At 44.3% G+C, this 19,969-nt stretch overlaps 1 protein-coding gene across 1 annotated transcript in view; it reads right to left on the reverse strand.

Moving 5' to 3' along the window:
* CDK14 (cyclin dependent kinase 14) overlaps positions 1-11,597 on the reverse strand; it is a 296,113-nt gene extending 284,516 nt beyond the window's left edge. Inside the window, exons 1-2 of the mRNA XM_072328324.1 lie at positions 11,158-11,597; positions 5,823-5,854 (exon numbers count right to left, since the gene is read on the reverse strand). Of these exons, the coding sequence (XP_072184425.1) occupies positions 5,823-5,854; positions 11,158-11,248 (123 nt within the window). The 5' untranslated portion in view covers positions 11,249-11,597. The remainder of the gene's footprint in view (positions 1-5,822; positions 5,855-11,157) is intronic.
* Positions 11,598-19,969: the final 8,372 nt, after the last annotated feature.

Genomic DNA, 19,969 nt, shown 5'->3' on the forward strand with positions numbered 1-19,969 from the left:
TCACCTGCAGCACATTTATTAATAACATTATCAGTCCTCATCAAGAGGAAATTATTCCTATTAAGCAGCTGAGTACAACTTTGTAAGAGCTGAGCTGTTTTGCACTGTCCTACAAACCCACACATAGCCACAACACATAACACTCTCAAGACCTACTGACACAATCCAGATTCATGCTTGGTTAGAATGGCCTTAAGACCCAGCACATGACTACCACAATCAGTAAATGAACAGGGCAGGCTGGTGTCTCAGCCATCTGCTACAGAAGAACTGGACCAAGAACAGAGCCTCAACAATGTTAGGAAACAGTGCTGGGGGAAGAAAAGGTTGAGTCAAGAGAGGCAGGAACACGAACCCACCTAAGTCACCTCCCAGGAAGTCTCCTTTGCAAGAGAAATGCCCAGGAGAAAATACCAACCCTGCCTATTCCCTCTATTGAAGGTAACAGACTCAAAAAAGTCTCTATCCAACACATAAAGACTTTGTTGTGAATCCAAGGATGACATAAGTGAAGACAGGCCACCCACAGGAAGCATCAGGTTACAGTGTTGAGCTTTTACATCCCTCTTTCACAAAAAAAAAAAATAAAATTTGTCTGACTTATGTCCCCAGTGACAATTCAGTAGCAGCAATTTTCAGTACTGATTTTGTTCCCTTCTGCCTGGAACTATGTTTCCTCTCACTTGCTTGGTGACATGTCTGAACAGACCCATCTCTCAGGATGCTTTAAACACCTCTGTACATGATTGGAATACTATCATAAATCACCAGACGAAGATAAGACTCTTTAGCATTATTTATAAACAGATTTCACACCTATACTTCTGTTTGTTCTGCAGATTTAAGTTGTTCTTCCCCAGCACTTCTTCCTAAATCTCTTTCCCATTATCCTTCAGCTTCACATTTTGACAGTTATCCACACATTACCTGCTTGCCTAGCACTAAGCATATGAGATGTACAAAGTCATCATACACCCCAAGTCCCACCCAAGTTCTCAGGGCAGATAATTCCTCCCTCCACTCTGCCAAAGGCTTTCAGACTATTATTACAGTGCTTATCTTAACCACTTCCTTGGAAACTGTCCACCACTCAAAGCATTGCAGTCGTCACCAGTCTACTGCTTTGTAAGCCCAAACAGTCATCAAGAAGCAGACAACCAGGCCATGTCTTGCAATGATTTTGCAATACCTTGATCAGTAAAGAATCATCCCATCCGAAAAGGAGAGATAACAATCTGGCTTCCAGAATCTCTTGTTTCACAGACTCTCCCCTAAGTCTGTCACACACCATTCTCACTCTTCTAAGTCTTCTGGCTATGAAACAATGATTATTCCAAGATACAACATTAAAATCTCAAGCGAGCTAGTTTTCTTTCTCCTTCATCTCCTGTTGAAGATTCCCATAATCCAGGCCCTCTTCTATAGGAGAAAAAAAAGCTAAGATTTAATGCCATATCTATACTTTCCCATGTATGTTGCTCCCTCAAGCTACTACTTAATATAAGAAAAACTTGGGGGTAAAAATGCCAAATTGTTACTTATCATATTGTGTGCTTCCTGTATTACAGCATTCAAAATTCTCTTGTTTTTTTGTTGGAGAGCTCTGCTTTATTTCCTGCTATAACCTTCCTTTTAACTCCCTGAATTCAAAATGCTCTCTGTGGAAGAGCTCTGGTTCAGACATAGGATCCTTCAAACCAGCCATTTACTTAATGCAACATCCCACAGAAGGAGCATCCTTTTTGGTTGTGTTTCATTGAGGGATTGCAAAAGCAAGCATATTACAGAACCAAGAAGTAACTTGGCAGAACTCCCTCCTCTTTCACACACTTCTATTTCAAGTACACAGAAGATGTTCGATGAATGAAATAATTAAATAAAGGAATTTTGGCATCCTCACTGTTGGACACTACACACAGTAAGGAATAGATGAATACTAAGGATTCTGTTGAGGTCAGAGTACTCACAACCCTTCCACACAGATTCTCCTATATTCACAAGACCTCACATTCCAGGCTCTCAGTCAGAGGAGATTTCATCTCTATCCTTCAGCCAGCTCACAGGCTCTCTCATCAAGCTTCTAGGAGTCCCAGCACTGGCCAACATCAAAATTACTGGGTGGAGTCAAAAAGAATGATGTATGCATCGAGCACAATCACATTTCATAATTTCCTAGGAAAGGTGGCCTTAAAAAAGAAATAAACAAATACACTAAAAAAACAGCCCTGCAGTTACTTCTCTGAGGTGCTCTCAAAGCTGAACAAAATTAACAAGGAAACGGACTTAAATAACAACAATACAGCTCTGCATACAACCAGCTGTAGTTCTGTAAACTAACCAGAGACTTAAGATTTTTTTGCTTTGATTTCATTATGACGTTAATATTAATTCATCTAATGTGTATGACTTATGACAAAAGGCCTTAAATTATGATTTAGGTGCTCAGAGAAACCACTAACAACAGAAGGACAAGAACCAACAACTCAAGACTAATAATAATTCAGAAATAAATTGTAAGGGCAAGCAGCTAAGCAAAGGAACAGGTTACCAGCATTGCGAGGAGATTAGTCACAATATCAACACTGGGTGTCTCTCCAACAAATATGCTGCAATTTAGCTACACATGGTCAGCTTTGAACACATTCAAGCAAAAAAGAAAATAGTTATACCATTACAAGACACAGTGGCCAAATTCGTCATTTCTTTTTACACTAAAAGTCCACAAACATCAAAGCAATCCTGCATAGTTGCAGTTATTACTTTTAACATGGACAGAGATAGACACTATTGGAATGCCAAAGAAGAAAGTGCTCACTCAAAAGCCAAACTCCTGTTTAAAGATAGCTCTTTGCTTGAAGTATTACTCCTCAGAGGTGTTTATCTTACATCTTGTAAGATCTACATCTATCCAGAGTAGATAATAAGGCAACGCATTACAGATAATCCTTTTTCAGTGCTTTGCCCAAAAGAATGAAACAGATGCTTGCCAGCCAAAGTCTACACTGAGAGAAAGGATTGCCTAGGTTTGTATTAGGCTGTTTCCAGAGGTAGAGCAACTCTTTCCTACGGCTGGCTTTCTTCAGAGAGAAGGTAACAACATTTCAGGGCACAAAAAGAAGATGGAAAACTCTGTCTTAATCTCTCCCACTTAACTATAGTAACCCTGAAAACAGGCAATAATATCCTGAGCTCCTCTACCTCCACATTATAATCATTTTGAAAGAAACTGATCCAGAAACAAATGAAAATTAGAATTTCCCACTGATTTCAGTAGGTACTGGGTCAGGACAAGATTCTCACGGGGTGACAAGTAAACATCAATGTGATAGAAAGGAAAAGACAAGTTTAAAGACAACATAGAAAGCAATCTACTCATTTACACACAGGAGCTTCTGGAAGATGCCACAATCAGCACTGCAGAAATCCCCGAAACACTTCTGGAACAACTAAAATTGTATTCTGACATGCATCTTACAGGCTTTGCTGTTCATAATTCTTTCGGTCCTCATTTACTAGACAGATTAATTTCATAACACACAGAAAGCAATTATGGGATATGCTTGCCTGCCATCTTTGATATCTTAATTCTTAGTAGTTTCTCTCCAAAATAATGGCTTCCTGCAGTGTTGCAGGTTTCTGAGCTACGATATGCAAGTGTTAAGTAGGTAGAAAAAGGCCTTAAGGCCTTAAGGATAAACAACAAAATGCTTGATGTAACACCAAAACTGTACAGAATAATCTGACAACTGACTTCACTGCAGAGGCAGTCCTTGCAACCTTAGGTCGATCTTTCTCTTTAAGTCAATTTCCCTCTCTCTTCAGAGATTCCAGGCCCCTGCTAGCTTGCTTTTGCTTCTGGTGCTTTGCTCACAATTTAAAGGTCTAAAACCATGACTTCCCTTTTACTACAGAGTCCTCATTCAAGTTCCGTGTCCCGTCACTACAATCCAGTACAAAATTGTTACTTGAGATCATTTTATTTTCTGATTAGAAGGATGTTTGATACTAAAGGAATTAAGTGTTACGTGATACTTCCCATTCCTTGATTCACACTTGAGGCTAGATGGCTTCCAAGAAATTCTGCATTGAGATTGAAGAAACAAATGAGGACAACATAAAATGTGAATCCTGTCTTCTTCTTTTCAAGAAGTGTCACTAAAACAAGATAGCTGCTTGATACCCATGTCACATCAAACTCCTCCTTATTTACAGAAAAAACATTTCGTGCACTTCTCCCACTAGCATTCCTTTGCAATCAATGCAGTGTGTCAAACAAACAATATGCCCGACCCCATTAAAAACATACTTGGATCTTTTTTTCTGCACATATCCCCAAATTTATGTAGCAAATCTGTTTGAGTTGTCACTTGTTCCAACAGAAAACCAAGTTTAAAGAAAATGCTCACAAGCTATAGACAGACAATGCTGTGAAAGGGGAAAGGACACGAAAATTGGCATCTTTGTAATGCAGCTTTTTTTTTTTTTTTTTCATTTGTTTTATTAACTTTTAACAGATCCTTTCAAATTCTGTATTAAATGAAATACTTAATGGGTAAGTCACAACAAAGTCAAACTACTGAAGCCTTCAGAGTAAAGAAAGTACTGAATAAAAACAAATGAGATTCAAAGTCTATAGGCCACTTATCAAAACAGCCATAATTTTAAAAAGGAATCAAACTCTAACAGTGCTATAGGGGAATCACAATAGTCAGGAACTGCATTATCCAACAAGGGTTTTTGAAGGCAAAATCTGACTCCAGAATATTCACTCTAGATCTGAGAGAGGCTGAGCTGAATTTGAACTCTGCAAAATGTCAGAAAAGAATAAAACATCTCTATTGCTGTTAGTGAATTTCAGCAGAGGGGTCACAAATTTGCTGCGATCTGTTTAGAAAGAAACAAAGTCTGATTTAATCCAGTATCAAGGACATTACATCACCACTTATTTCAGAATCTGGCATTAGACACCAACTATCTCACTACAATCAGCCAAGATTTAAGATCATTGCATGCAGTGAAGAAGACAGAAGTCCCAGAACCTTAATATCACCACGTGAAAATATTACTGTTTGTTTCCAGCCATGGTGATGGAGAGAAGTACAAGGCAAGCACTGCCTACCACACTGACAACTCATCACACTGAGATCTACACCCATTTCTGAGTAAACCCGTGCTGCAGAACAACTCACACCAACCCAGACCTTCCAGGGCCCATCATAAATAAAAGCAAGCACAAACTGTGAGCAGCATATTTTACAAGTTAACAAACACATGCATCATATTACAGATAGGACAAGCCCCAAACATGTCTTCACTGAACAATCAAGTACCAGTCTTACTATTCCAGCTAGCTGTTGGGTTTGTGTGTGCTTTGTTGGTTTTGCCTCATTTCTAAGGCAGCACCTACCTCAGCTGAGACACTAAGCACAAAGACAATAAAATGCAGCAGCACTTAACACGGTGTTCTCTGAAGACTTATATTATTATATTGTCTATATTCCTACAGTTATGACAACTACTGTAGGTAAAGTTCTATTAAGTATTTTCTCCACATACACCATTACTCCACATGTACCTGTTCTACATGAGCACTCTTCACACAGCATTCAGTTTCACTGTGTTCAAGAAAACAAGCATTCCATTCAGAGCCTTCAAGCAACCGATTCATCTGGTAGTTATTTGGAAAACGAACACATGTTCAAGCAATGTGCATACATTAACACATATGCATATAGTAACACTATGGTCTGTGGGTCTCTGAGCACAAGTGAGAAATACTAAGTGTGTCTGGACTATGTGAAGTAGAAAGATATTTAACCTACCTCATCAAAGCTGCTGTCTTCTTTCTTCAAGGCTTTAAAATAAAAGGAAAAAAATAAACAGTTATCTGTGCTGCATTTCAATGAGAACAAAGTAACTAACTCCAGGAAAGAGAAAAACAGAGCAACTCTTTCCTGTTATAATAGAAAAGAACATGCTGGCATGAATAACAATTTTACACTCAAAATATGAAACTAAATGGTATGTAGGATTGCACAGCATGTTTCTGAGAAACCACATTTACATATTTATGAAATATATTATCCTTTCAGGTTAAGGAAAATAGAAGTCCACGCATTTCTTTTAATTCTTAGTGAGCGTGAAAACACCTTCCAAAGAGCCTGACTGAACTTCATACAGCAAAAGCACAATGAACTTGCTACGTGCTCTTTGTCAAGGACTACATCTTTGCACTACAGTATGATGTTGTAGCGGGTCTTTCCTCCCTCCCCCCTCACCCCCAGTATTCATTTCATTAAAGTAGATGCGATTTCTTTCTTTCTTACCCTACCAACTAGCACACAACCAACAAAAAGGAAGTAAAAAACAGTTCTAAACACGTGTGAACTACTGAAGCAAGCACTGCTCTGTCTGAAGACTTTGATCCTTCAGCATACTGGGTGCTTTTACTTCAGTGCCCAGCACCTTTCGGAATCTAGACTCAGTAGTTTACAATTTTAGGTGCTCTCTTCCCCCTCAGAATCCCTTCCAAACCCCATCCTCAGGGATTGGAGATTTCCCTGGAAGTATTCAAGGTGGGTTGGACCCTGAGCAGCCTGATCTGCTGAGGCAGCCTGGTGTAGGGCTGGGTGGGTTTTAACATCTTTTCCAACCCAAGTTATCCTGTGTTCTATGAAACAAAAAAGAATAATAATAAAAAACAAAACCCCCGGCCACCACAGCTGTAACACAGAGTAACTGAGGCAGGGGAGTGCTGCACTGCCAAAGGACAGTGCTGCAGCTCAGCAACCCTGCCAAGGGCTGTGAGCTACACACCACAGCTCTCCATCTGCAGGAAAGCACACATGTTCCAGCCTTTGTTTGCTCTCATATTGGCATTTCTTCAGGATACAAAAAATGGCTTTGCTCAGATTGCTGGAGATTACTCATCTAGATTTCACACTCAAAGAAAAGGGAAAAAAGAAAAGACTTTGCTGAGAAGTTTGGGGCAGGCAGACTGCGCATTTTTACCATGAAATGCATTTTTATGGTTGTGAAGGCCTGACAAGGCATTTTCAGACTGCCAACCCCATGCACTTGTAAGTTATAAGGCAGGACACAAAGAACAAAAAAGAAAAAACCCAGTGGAACTGTTTTTAAGAACATGTTTTTAATTCTTTTAATTTACCTCTCAGGTCACGATGACACACAGGCTATAAATACGGTCTATGACACCCCTGGGTCATGCTGACAAGCTGTTCTCCTGCACCAAAACTCACAGCTTTCGTAAGACCAAAAAGTTTGAGGAATAACCAAACAACACATAACAACAAAATTCCCAGCGGAACAAGAAATGGGAATCTGTGCACATTTCTGGCTTGTCTTTACTTCTACTCTCCACTTAAAATAATAATAATAAACTGTTTACAAATGCACTTCTCATTATCTCAGGTATGTGAGCTATGCGGGTGTACACTAGAGATAGTGGAGATAACCTTTGTGTCAGTGAGGAGCGGGTAGCACAGCACAAGGCTGCTGGGGGCTGCCAGGGACGGTTTTCATGCCCTATGAGCAACTGCAGCAGAGCTCCCTGCCATGCCCTGCCCCTCCCGGCCAGGTGCTGGGCTTGGGCTACAAAGATTGCATATGGGAAAGAAAAAAGCTAAATGGCATGAGCTGAAAGGTTCTCATAATATGGTTTGGGTCCAACAGACGCATAGCCAGGAACTCTTTATATAACTACAAGATGATGGTAATTTTATAAAATTACTGATAATTGATTTTAATTACATAATTATCAAAGGGTAAAACTAAGAAGCAAACCTAATAAAGGTTTAAGTGCTAAAAGAAACAGTGAATCTACTCAGTCTCACAAAGTTGGTTAGCATCCAGTATCATGTGTTTGTGTGTATGGCCAACAGCGTGTATGTAAGCAAGGAAAGGAGAATCTGTAAACTAATTTGACTGTTTGTATAGGAAGGAATGCGCTGCCAAGAACTTATCAATAAAAAGAATTCTGGAAATTGTTCAGATTCCGAGCAACGTGAATTCTTCAAGATGTGCTACATTTTAGGAGGGATACTCCTTGCAGCACCAGAAACCTTCTGCTAGCTGAAGGGATGCCTTCATTGCAAAGACAGATCATCCTTCTGGAACTGTGAGCTCATCATTCCTGCAATAAAAGCCATCCTGCCGATTTTGGAATATCAGCTTCAGCTTTGCACAAAAGACCACATGCATTTCTTCCAACAGACCACAGTGCCATATTGCCCTTTACCAGGCTTACAAACAGGACAAGGTGAGTACTCAGGGTGAAGGCTGAGGCAGACAGTTTCACACATCACATTCTTCAGCTCATAAAGCTGAAAGAAATAGTCCCAGTATCAGGTACTCCAACAGCTATGGGCTGGATCAGCATTTTGCAGGATATATAATACAGACAAATATTCACCACCCTCTGCCAGTTTCTGGATGCAATGGCTGAAATGTATCAGATCAAAGGTAAGAAAATGGGCCAAGACTGCTCGAGGCTATAACTAGTACTGAATAATGGCTCTTTTCTGTGCCTGGGGGATGACTGGGCTGCTTATAAGGCTAACCCCTTTCATCTAAAGATGCTGAGGGAATATCCAGAACTTCCACACCACATTTCATTGTTTTATTCTCTTGGAAAATAGTTTCAAACATCACTCAGCATATTGTTGCACACTGGAAAAGAAAAAATAAATAAATCGGCATTTGGTTTCCTTGCTGATTTTCATCCTCACAAATAGAGACTGCGGTACTCAGTGGGGAGAAAGTGGTCTTGAAGGCAGTTATTGGGTATTGGTTTACCAAATCAAAAACACACTATCAATGGCAACTCCAAGCACTTCCACTGCTCTTACTAAAGAGGCTAACAGGAACCACGGTATCAAAATTAAGGGGCACTGTAGGAGCGGAAGAATTGTATTTAACAGCTGAGACCTGGTAGCACTGGGGGATGCCCCACATTGCCCTGCCCAGCTAACTGAGATATCTCTGCTGCTGCAGGGGAAGATCACATTGCTTTGCATCACCTGCACCAGCGTGTTCATAATGCTGCCAGGTACCTCAACCTATGAAAACACTGAAGAGGAAAAGTTAAAAGACTGTCACAGACATAAAAAATTGTGAGGGAATGGATGACTGACAAAGCTGAAGATCAGATACAGATTCACTCAGTCACTTGCTGACCTGACCAAGGAGCGCCCAATTGCCAAAAAGAGATGTGAAAACAGCGTGATAAAAATAAGAGCTTTCTCTGCTGAGGGTTTGGTTTCCTCCCTTTAATCTCAAAACAGAAGTAAAGCGGAGCACGTGTCACACCTGAGCATTTCCTGGTATGCAAACCGAGAGTTTCCAAACAGAGGTTCACTTTGCTTGAGCTTATCTGCCGCTGTGGCTGTCAGGGAGTGGGCTCGGTTCAAACCTCAACCTGATAAATCAGAGCTTTTGCTCACAGTGCACTTAATAGAGTGATGCTCACACTACCAGAGCATCTGTGGGTGGAACAGCTTTGCTGGTGGCAGCTGACTTACAACAACAGAACAGCACCAACAGGCAAACACAGCTCTGGCACTGCACAAAGGGCCCTGGTACACAGAAAGCACAGCAGTGCGGGCACCTGAATCAGCCCAAAACTCCCACAGAAACTGAAGTGTTTCATTAGTTAGAGCAACCAAAGAGACAATCACCCAAGAAAGCCACTAGTTAGCACTCAGAGAGGTCATGGTGCCAAGAAGGCATTAGTGGGACTGATGCTGCTATGATAAAGCAGCACTTCCATTTAAAGTGTTGTCTTTGTTAATGACTTCCACTTGGCAAATCCTGCCCACAGGTCTGTACCAGGCTGTCTGTGTCTGTACATACATGTAAGCATGTAACGGATCAGTCTCCTGAGTGACTTTTTTAATCAAACTGGCAAAATGCCTTTAACAGGCATAAGATTGAATATAGGTGGGAGATATTCTCGTATGGAAACAGAGGGACTTGCAACTGTGACTTAATATCCACTTCAGAACTGAAACATTCACCTTTGAAATTCTTTTGCAAACGTGAATGAGCTCTTTTCAATCTAACCCACCTAGCAATCGGACCAAAAAGAAAAGAGGAAGATACCAGAAGTCAAATGCTCTCCTACACTTCAAGTTCATAGAACCACAGAAACACCAGGGTTGGAAAGACCTCTGAGACCACCCGGTCCAACCACTGACCCATCCCCACTGTGCCCACTGACCACGTCCCTCAGTGCCACATCCACACTTGTTGTGAACACCTCCAGTGACGGTGGGCAGCCTGTGTCAGTACCTCACCACTACCTGGGCATCACAGGTTTACACGTGTTGTGTACTTCCCTGCCAGGGCTCTGAGGGAGCACAGCTCAGAGTGAGACAGAGCAGCTCTGGGAGCCGAGACTTGCCCGACGGCCCCTTGACCTGCCGGGGTGAGCGCGGGGTTAGGGCTGTGGCAGGGCCTTCCCCGGTGGCTCTGCGGCCTCCGCTCAGACACCGCGGCCTCCAGCTCAGCCCCTCGCCCCGCTCCCCGGCTCTGAGCACGCCGCGGCGGGCAGTCCGCAGCAACACCTCCAACCGGCGCTGGACGAAACCCAGCATCGCGCCGCTGGCCGGCAGGAACACGGATCCAAAGGCGGCAGAACTCTTTGGCATTGTTCTCAGAACAAAACCCGGAGCAAAACGAGCGGTGTCAAAGCCGAACGCGAAGCGGCGGTACCGGGTGACGCCGTGGGTATCGCTGCCTCAGGATGCTGCGCGGCACGGCTCGGCGGCGATGACAGACCGACTTCTTTTGTCCGCCCTCCCCAGTCTCCCACCCGGCGCTATCAGCCTCAGTATCTCATGCCTCAACTTACAGGAATGTGCAGCCGGAACGAAAAATAAGCGGCCAGAACCGCAGCCACACAATAACAATTCGCTTCCCCGCATTTTTTCCTCAAGGTTTCAGTTCGGCAGCACGCTTGGCAATGCCGATTCTCACTTTGTTAGCCTGTTTCGTGCTAACTCGATCACGGGCTGAGCGCTCACACACCCGGGAAACACCGATCTTCCCCAGCGGTACCCGCAAGAGGCTGTTACCGGGCACCCCCCGCCCTCAGCCCCGCGCTCTCCCCGGGACGCCGGGCAGCGCCGCGGGCCTCACCTATTCGACTGAAGCTCTCCGACAAAGTTCTCCGCAACTTTTTCATCCTGCTGATCTTCTCGGCGGACTGCGAGTCGATCATGTCGCACATCGCGGGCCCCTCCGCCCCGAGGCGGGACGGCAGCGCGAGCCCTGCCCTGGAGCCGCCGCCTGTAGCGGGACACCCCGGCCCTGCCCGGGGACGGCTCCCTACGGCTCGGCAGCCGCTGCTCTTCCCGCACGGCGCATAGCCCCGGCACGACCGCTTTACAGGGCTGCCCCGGAGGAGCGAAATGGAAAGTGCAAACGGGAGCAGCGCAAGGAAAGTGCGGCCGAGGGGTGACGGATGGAGGGAGGAGGGAGGGAGCCGGAGGAGAAAGGAGGAGGAGGAGCCCCGCGCCGTGGCCGGGAGAGAAGGAGGGAAGAAGGAGGCGACCGACCTCGCTCGCGAAGGCTGCCGAGCTGAGCCGGGCTGCGGCCCCGGGCCGCCCACAGGGCGGTGTCCCACCACGCCCCGCCCCGCCGGGCCGCCGGGCGCTGGGACGGGCGGGGGCCGGGCACGGGGTGCCCCAAGGCGGAGCCGGCCTCCCCCGTCTGCCCGGAGGCTGCTGTCCGCGACGGGGCCCTTGAAGGGCGGTGCGAGCGCTTTATGTTTGCGGTGCGATGAGGCGACCCTCCTGGCGGAGCCCCTGGCTTTGAGCTGATGCTCGAGTGGCTGTGGGAGAAGGGCACCTGGGCTGCAGTGCTCACCTAGCCCTAAAACGCAGCCAGGTAACTCACCCTCAGATGTGTTATTCTACGGGTTAATGAGCACTGAGAGCTTTTGATCTCGTTAACTCGATTGAACCAACGTTACTGGAAAATAAATCAGTTTAACCCGTCAGGACGGATGTCTGTGACTGGTCTAAAATAGAAAGCACGTACTTTTCTGAGGACAAACACACTTTAAAACTGAGGTTCACACATTTCAAATGCTGTTTTAATGCACGTTATCTGGTTAAAATGGACTTGGGTTTTAATGAGGCCAGTTAACACAATTTACAGGATTAATTTGTGCCCCAGTTCAGAGTGGCTAACTCAATTTTAAAAGCACATTTGTCTAGACAAGCATTTATGTGGGCTGAGTCTGAACCATCTGCAATTGTGAGCAATTTGGGATCAGACCTGTCTGTCACAGGGATGGCAAACGCGGGGCTAACATGGGGCCTTCCTAGGAGGGACGTTGCTTTCTGCTGTGTGTGTGTTCTTGTGATGTACCAGGTCATGGAGAAGTGTCCTGCCATAGAGCTGGGCCAGAAAGCTGTAGGATGGCCTGTGTGCAAACCCTGAGTCTGCAGTTAGACAGAAAGGCTGTCAGAGGTGTGAGTCCTACTGACCCTCTTAGCATCTTTGAAACAGGAGTTAAAATGCTGATTTCATGTTGGGTATTTTGTATGATGGAAAAAAGAAAAATAAAAATGGAGACATGGAAACTGAAACACTGAAGAGAGGAATGCAGGAATATAAGTGTATAAAAATTAAGAAGAGACAGACAAGGGACTGGGAGAACACAAGCACTTCAGGATGTTTTATTCAGTCAGCGCAAAAGATGACATTTAAGTCCTTAATAACAGTCAAGGAGTTTGATCTCTGTTTACATCTGGTGCTAGTATCTGTGAGTACTCCTCTGGGTGAAGAGGAAAATGCCACCAGCACAAAAGACATATTCTGGTCCAGAAGCAAATGCTGAGCATTCAAGCCCTTCCACTCCCTGTGCATACAAGTCGTACTGGGGGCTGTGCTGCCCAGCAGAGACTTGCACAAACACTGCCCTAATTCAGTCTGTGGCTTTCTTTGGGCAATTAGGGATAGAGTTTCTGAGGAACTTGTAATTAACCAGGCTTAACTGACAGATGCTTTCTTACCAGCGTGAGCCAACGCTTCTAGCACCTAGAGAATTTGGAACAACATTCCCATTTTTCCCCCTGCTTCTAGGTAAGCTATAACTCATGGAGACAAACCTCTGCCAGGCAGCTGCGGTGTGCTCTGCTTTCTGTGACTGTGCAGCACTCAGAATTCCTGACAAGTGTCTGGTTTTACAGCTGCTTGGGAATAATCTATTGAGTGCATGTCAGGCTCTTTTAAATCAAGGAAAATTTTGTCTAAATTAGACATCAGCGTGGTGCCAGCCAGAGAAACCCAGTCCTTGTCTGCTGAAAATGGTACACTCTCAGTCTGCAGAGACGTTGCACAGATGTGCACAACCGGAGGGAGGACGAGCTTGAAGCTGTGCAGAAATCTTCACGCTGCACACTGCAGCTCTGTTATTCTTCCCTCCGTGGTTTCCACTTGACAGAAATGTGTGCTGGAGCCCCTCTTTGTTCTTTCCCCCACCCAAACCTTCTCTGTTTCCAAGGGCACTTGTGCTGAAAAGTCATTGGATTCAAGCATGTGAAATCACTTTTGTAGCTTTGATCAAGTCCAGAAGTTGGTGGTTATTTTTCTTCTTCTGTATTTCCACCACCCGTCTCAGGAAACCAGCAAGGCAGAAAAGCGCAATTAGCAAACCACAGAGATAGCAGCTATTATACAGATGACATTTTGCTTCCTTGTAGAGGCAGGTTTTCAACTCTGTTTTTTATGCTGCAGTCTTGCAATTTGTGGCATAAGAAAATGGACATGAACAAAATGCTAAAGCATATCGCTGTTGGTCACCTCTTTCTATGAGCATCGCACAGAGTTAAAGCCCGTTTGCATTTAATGGACAGCTGCACTGTAAAAAGCCAGGCACTTTGTTTAAAGCATCCTTTTTCACATCAGCTCCCCAAAGATCCACCCTAGATGAAAGCCCTCTTGCTCTTAATTCATGACTCCCGCCTCTCCTTGATGGCTTTGATAAGAATTCACTGCAAGCCTTGACCCCTGCTGCTGCCACCAAATCAAGCAGAATCAGGTTGAAAATGTAAGGATTATAAAGTCCAATGAAAATATTTGCCAAGCTATCAACTGCAGGTTGGGCAGAACGAAGCATTTGGCTCCACGCATCATGCAGGGCAGTGAGCCCCATCGTCTGAATGTTCTGCACTGAGGTGTGGGTTGGGTTTGTTATTTCTGGAGGAGAAGAAGCAGCAGGGTTGGCAGTTTGTTTATTACTGTGTAAACTAACATATTGTTTTAAACTATAAACAGTGCGGTAATGGGCCTGGAGCACATGGGACAGCAGAAATCTCCTTTCTGGAGATAGACAGGGCGGCCACGGTCACCCAGTTCATTAGCTGCAGGAAAAGATGAGGTGCCAACAAACAAATCTGCAGCGCACGGTGCAGGTGGTGGTTCGCAGGGTAATGCAGCACTGGGCATCTGCCAGCTCTCAGGCATTGGCTGTTTGGATTCACAAAGTCACTGCGCGGTCTGAGCTCTCTCAACTCTCCCCACACCCAGCCCCCAGCATTTTTTCCTTGGGGACACTAAAAAGCAGTGTACTTAAGTTACATTCCTGCTCTATTTGAACTCGTGTTGATCCAGGAGGTGGAATTTCAGAAACCTGAAAAAATCATAACCCAGAAACCATGAACAGGCAGTGGGTGTTTATGGAAGGGGCAGTGAATAATTTGGGGCTCTGAGTGCACAGTGTGCCATGCTGGGAAGCCGGCTGTGGCCTTGAGCGCATTGCCCACTGCTGGGAAGGAGCAGGGCAGGACTGCTGGGTGTGACTCCTCCAGGGAGAGCACGGCCTCATCAGGCCATGGCTGCCAGATGAAGCAGATCTCCACAAATTTCCTTGGCCGAAGACAGCCTCCATTTGCTGGCCTGCTCACCTTGAGAAGCTCTCCCTGCTGCAGTGAGTGGGAACTGTAGGCTCAGAGCCGTGTTACTTGTTAACACAGCAATTCCTCAGTGACCCTCCTGTGATGAAGATGGATGTAAGGCCACAAAACACCCTCTGGTCCCCCCCAGCCCTGCAATCTCACTTTCACTTGTCCTCTAGCAATACCCAGCCCACAATGGCTGTTATCCGAAGAGAACACCAAGCTCTGCTCACGCAAACGGTGCCGTGTCCTCAGGGATGTGACCTTTAAGCTCTGCTAGCAAAACGCATTAGCGACAAAAATTAAACTTCAGCAATAACAGAAGAACAGTACCTGTGTAATCTATGACCACACCATAAGTTGTTCCCCAAAAAACCTCTCAGAGCTAACATATTGTGTATTGCCTTTTGGTGACCATTATTAAATCACAGCTTTTATGAACCTGCGGAAACCTACCCTGTTTATATTCGGAGCATCCGAGATGATAAATGGAGGGCACACAGGCTCAGATGTTACATCTCAAGCCTGATGGCTGTTGTCAGCCCCTGCTCCCCGGGTTAGGAGGTGATGAGTTATGGCTTACGTAGCTCCAAAGGCTCAGTGGAAAGTTTGTTTTCCCCGGAACCGATGGCGGACTGCTGGCTGGGGTGACCCCCGAACCACCGGTTACCTCTCCAGTACCCCCTAGTGGTCAATGTGTTTCACGCACTGCTGTGTGGAGTCGCTTTCTACTTCGTTCCTACCTTACACTCACATTAGTGGTGAAATGACTACAGCTGCAACACGGCATCTTCAGCTTTGACCATGACAACCATGACACGTTCCTATGTAGGTACAGTTCTTTCAGCTTTAGGCAGCTCCCTCCTGGCATAAGCGAGTGCTCTTTCATCACACAATGTTGTGGGTTAACCCCAGTGGGCAGCTGAGCACTACACAGCTGTTCACCCACCACCCCATCACCCCCAGTGGGAGGAGAAAAGAAAGGGCAGAAGCAAGAAAATGCAGTCAAGAGAAAACAGTTTAGTAAGCAAAGGAGAAGTGGAGAGAAATAACAAGAGAGAGAGAGAGAGAGAAAGAAAGAAGGATGGAGAGAGGGGAGGAGGGAGGGAGGAAGGAAAGAAGGAATCAAGGAAGGAAGGGAGGGAGGGAGGAAGGAATGAAGGAAATAAAAAGAGGAAATAAAAATAAATGAAAAATAAAAAATAAATAATAAAAATGTCAAAAAAAGAAATAAAAAAAGGAGAGAAGAGAGGAAAGAGAGAAAGAAAGAAGAAAATGAAAGAAAGGAAAAAAAAAAAAAAACCCACAGTGATGCAAGGGCAATTGCTCACCACTTCCCACAGGTAGATCAGTGCTCAGCCAGCTCCCAATCTAGAGGTAGCTAACCTACCCAAAACCTGATCCTCCCTGTTTTATTGCCAACTGTGATGTTGTATGGCACCAATTAGCATTTTGGTTAGTTTGGTTCAATGGCTTCCTCTCTTCTCTCAGCCTTCTGCCCACCCCCAATCCATTCACTGGGCCAAGGCACTGACAACCAGAGAAGACCTTGTCCCTGTGCAGTCCCTGCTCAGCAATAGCTGTAAAACTTGCTTGAGCTGGTGCTATTGTGACTGTTTTGGCCACAGACCTAAATCACTGCATTACACAGGATAACTAGGAAGAAAATTAACTCCATCTCAGGCAGTGTCTGTACACACAGGTGGAGGGAGTTCACAACAGGGATGAAGAGAGGAGAGAAAAAAATCAGACTATACATCAGAAAATGGCATTCTTCAAACCAGTAAAGTGACATAAGTACTGATTATGAATGTTAAGCTTCTATGTTGCTGAATAAACTGTGTGATCTCAGAGATTCTGTCCAACAAGCACACGTACTTTAGATCTGCAAGCATTCATGTGCTGAGCTGCCTTCCAGTTTAAGATCGCCTGGCTACCTAGCAACACAACAGTGATGCCAAGTGTTGTTCCTGTGAAGTAAGTGGAAAAACTTTTAATGAGCCCATTTTCTTGTGCCATCTTGGTAAAGGTCTCATAAGAGAGAAAATGATATTCCAAATGTAATGGCCTCAGCCACTGTGATATCAGATCCTGAAGCTTTGAAGCCATTGAAGTGTTCAACAAACACCCTCGTAATGACAATGATGCAAAATGAAACAGCAGGAGTACTGAGGGCGATCCATTTAGATATTCTCAAAAAGCATGTGTGAATCATGTCGTTTTATCATAAATATTGGGTGAAGGGTGTTTACAGGAACACCACTGCTTTTCATCGCAGCAGAGTCTCTGGTATCAGAACTACAGCTCTGTTTGTACAACTTGGAAATGGTGCGTGTGTGCATACAAAACCCAACTGGCTGGCTGGGAAAATACAGAGCTTGGAACACACAGACAGAGGAGATTCCTCATGGATAAGGATCCTCTCATAAGTAACCAGTGCTGTAGAAAACATATAGGCACACAAAACAAGCTGATTATGAGTGTGGATATTTGTTACAGATGAAACTAGAAACGTGTATGCTGATATCTTGTAAAAACAAGGTTGAAAGATTAACCCTACTTTATTTCTAGGATCTCTTCAACTTTTTTTTTGCTTTGTTTTTGCATTTTTTCCCCCAATTTTTGCTTCATTTTGGTCATTCGCAATTCCTATTATTTAGACAAGATGACTTCGAGAAACAGCATATTGGATGGATTCTGATTATTCAGTGCACCCTGTGCCTTCTTAGGCTGCTCAAACCCGTAGCAGAGAGCATAATAGGAATGTTAACTCTCATAGAAAAACTTCTCCCCAAAATAATGCAAAAACATTATATATACTTGAAAAGCTGCTATGTCAAAATGGAGATCTGAGTTCTTAACAGTAAAACATAGATGGATTTCAGGCACGCATCCAAACATCATTTGTTCTTTCTTCAGGTTTGCTGTTTACACTTCACTCCATCTCAAAATCAGCGACTAAATCAGTGAAAAACAGTCCAGCCCACATGCCACCCTGCTCAGAAAAGGTTTTGGAAACTGAGTCTTACTGTTTTATTTAGTTCCCATCACTGTGGTAACGAAGCACTGCACAACATAAAGTACTGAGTACAAAATTAAGTAAGTGCTTCACAGCTCTCAGTCCAGGCCTTCCCTACCCTGAAGCAGCAGTTCCAGGCCCTTGTTGTTCAGGGACCTTTGTAGACTAAGTGAGTCCATGCAGGTCATGCAGATACAGAGACTGCTGCAAAAATGAAATGTATAGTGATAGATGGAGAATGGTGCAACATGAGTCACAAGCACAAAGCACAGCAAATTGGCCACTGTAGAATATATTTCCCAGTAAAACAAACAAACAAACAAGAAAAAAGAGGTTTGAGGAAGATTAAAGAGAATGGAGAAGTGCATGGAAGCAAGTTACTGGAAGCTTTAGGAGAAAAGAAAAGGAAGGGGTATTTGTTTCAGTCCCTGCAATAGAGAGAAGCAGCAGAACAAAACAAAGGGAGAAATAAAAACACAGGATGATAAGTGGGAATTGTGGCCCACAAAGCAGGCTTTGGGCGACGTATAGAAAACATTTGTCAAAACAGAATGGCAGCATCTTGTGGCAGCCAGCCTGTGAGGTGAGGTGGATTTTAGCTGTGTGGAGAAAGGGGAAAAGCCACACTGGACAAGAAGGAGCTGCCAGATTTAGAGAGTCTGGGCCTTTGTGAAAATAGCACGTTACAATTCCCTTGATATGTTTTTTAGATAAAACATTGAGTAAATGCTAAAAGGTGAGACCTCCTGCAAAATTAGGAGGAGAAAAGCCCAAGTTATTTTATTAAAGATGTGACAAACTCCAGGCGTAGCAACTAATTATGAGACTCATGACAGTCTTGTCAGTACAGTGCTGTGAAAACTCATGTTGGCTGACCTGCGAGCCAGGGAACAACACAGGTTATTTTAATGAAGTGTCTTTAAAAACAAACCAGCAAGAAACTATTGATAGCGGAGAGCATCTGTGTTAGGATTAATGGTGCCACAGTTCATTGCATTCTCAGTAGTCTCTGCTGAGTCCATTTTGCTCATTGCCTGGGCACTCACTCACCAACCTTGCACTGTGGTGGACTCACTGCTATGCTGCTGACTTTAGAGACAGCCTGTTAAAATGTGCAGCCTTATGTGGGTGTTGGAAAGGAAGAGTGAATATTGCAGGGAGATGTTGGGTGGAGGGCATGCTCTCAAACACAAGGGGCTGACCAGCTCTCAGTGGCAGAAGAGGGGAAAGAGGTGGGCCAGCTGGCCAGCAAGAGGAAAATAGCAGCCTGAAACCATTAGGCTAGATGTGCAAGAGGAGCTGACAGAGAAGAGGGCTGAAACCTAAGCAGAAGAAGGTCAGTCTGACACAGAGAAGAAGACCTGAGTCATCCCTGTAAAGCTGCTGGCAGGAACACATGGTGACTTCAGAACTTAATATGGAGGTCTTAGGACTCTGATGAGGAAATTCACTACTGCTGTTGGTCTATGTAAACATGGATTATTACTGCTTACATCAGTAACGGATCAATCCCAGAACATCTGCTGCATTGCAACTCAATTTCACTTTATTCAAACTTTATAACTTTTCACTGTTTATGTTACTGAGATTTAAAGATTAAATCCCAGAACAAATGTCAAGCCTAGTGTACGTCCATTTCATGCCATCAGTGAGGGTGGTGAGGCTCTGGCACAGGTTGCCCAGAGAGTTGATTGATGGACCATCCATAGAGACATCAAGGTCAGGCTGGACAGAGCTCTGAGCACCTGATGTAGCTGTAGGTGACCCTGTTTGTTGCAGAGGAGTTGGATCAGTTGACCTTTAAAGGTCCCTTCCAAATCTAAGGATCCTATGATCTAATCTCAAGATTTACATTACGTACCTAAAATTTTTATATATGACCAAAAGAAACGGAAAGACCAGGACTAATTCCCATTCTTATTACTGCATTTATATAAGAAAAAAGAAATGCCCAACACAAGTATTCCATTCACTTGTATGCAATTTCCCAGATTTCATGTTTTGTTTCTCCTGTATAAGGAGACAT

The sequence above is a fragment of the Excalfactoria chinensis genome, chromosome 2 (assembly GCF_039878825.1).
Source record: "Excalfactoria chinensis isolate bCotChi1 chromosome 2, bCotChi1.hap2, whole genome shotgun sequence".
Classification (NCBI taxonomy): Eukaryota; Metazoa; Chordata; class Aves; order Galliformes; family Phasianidae; genus Excalfactoria; species Excalfactoria chinensis.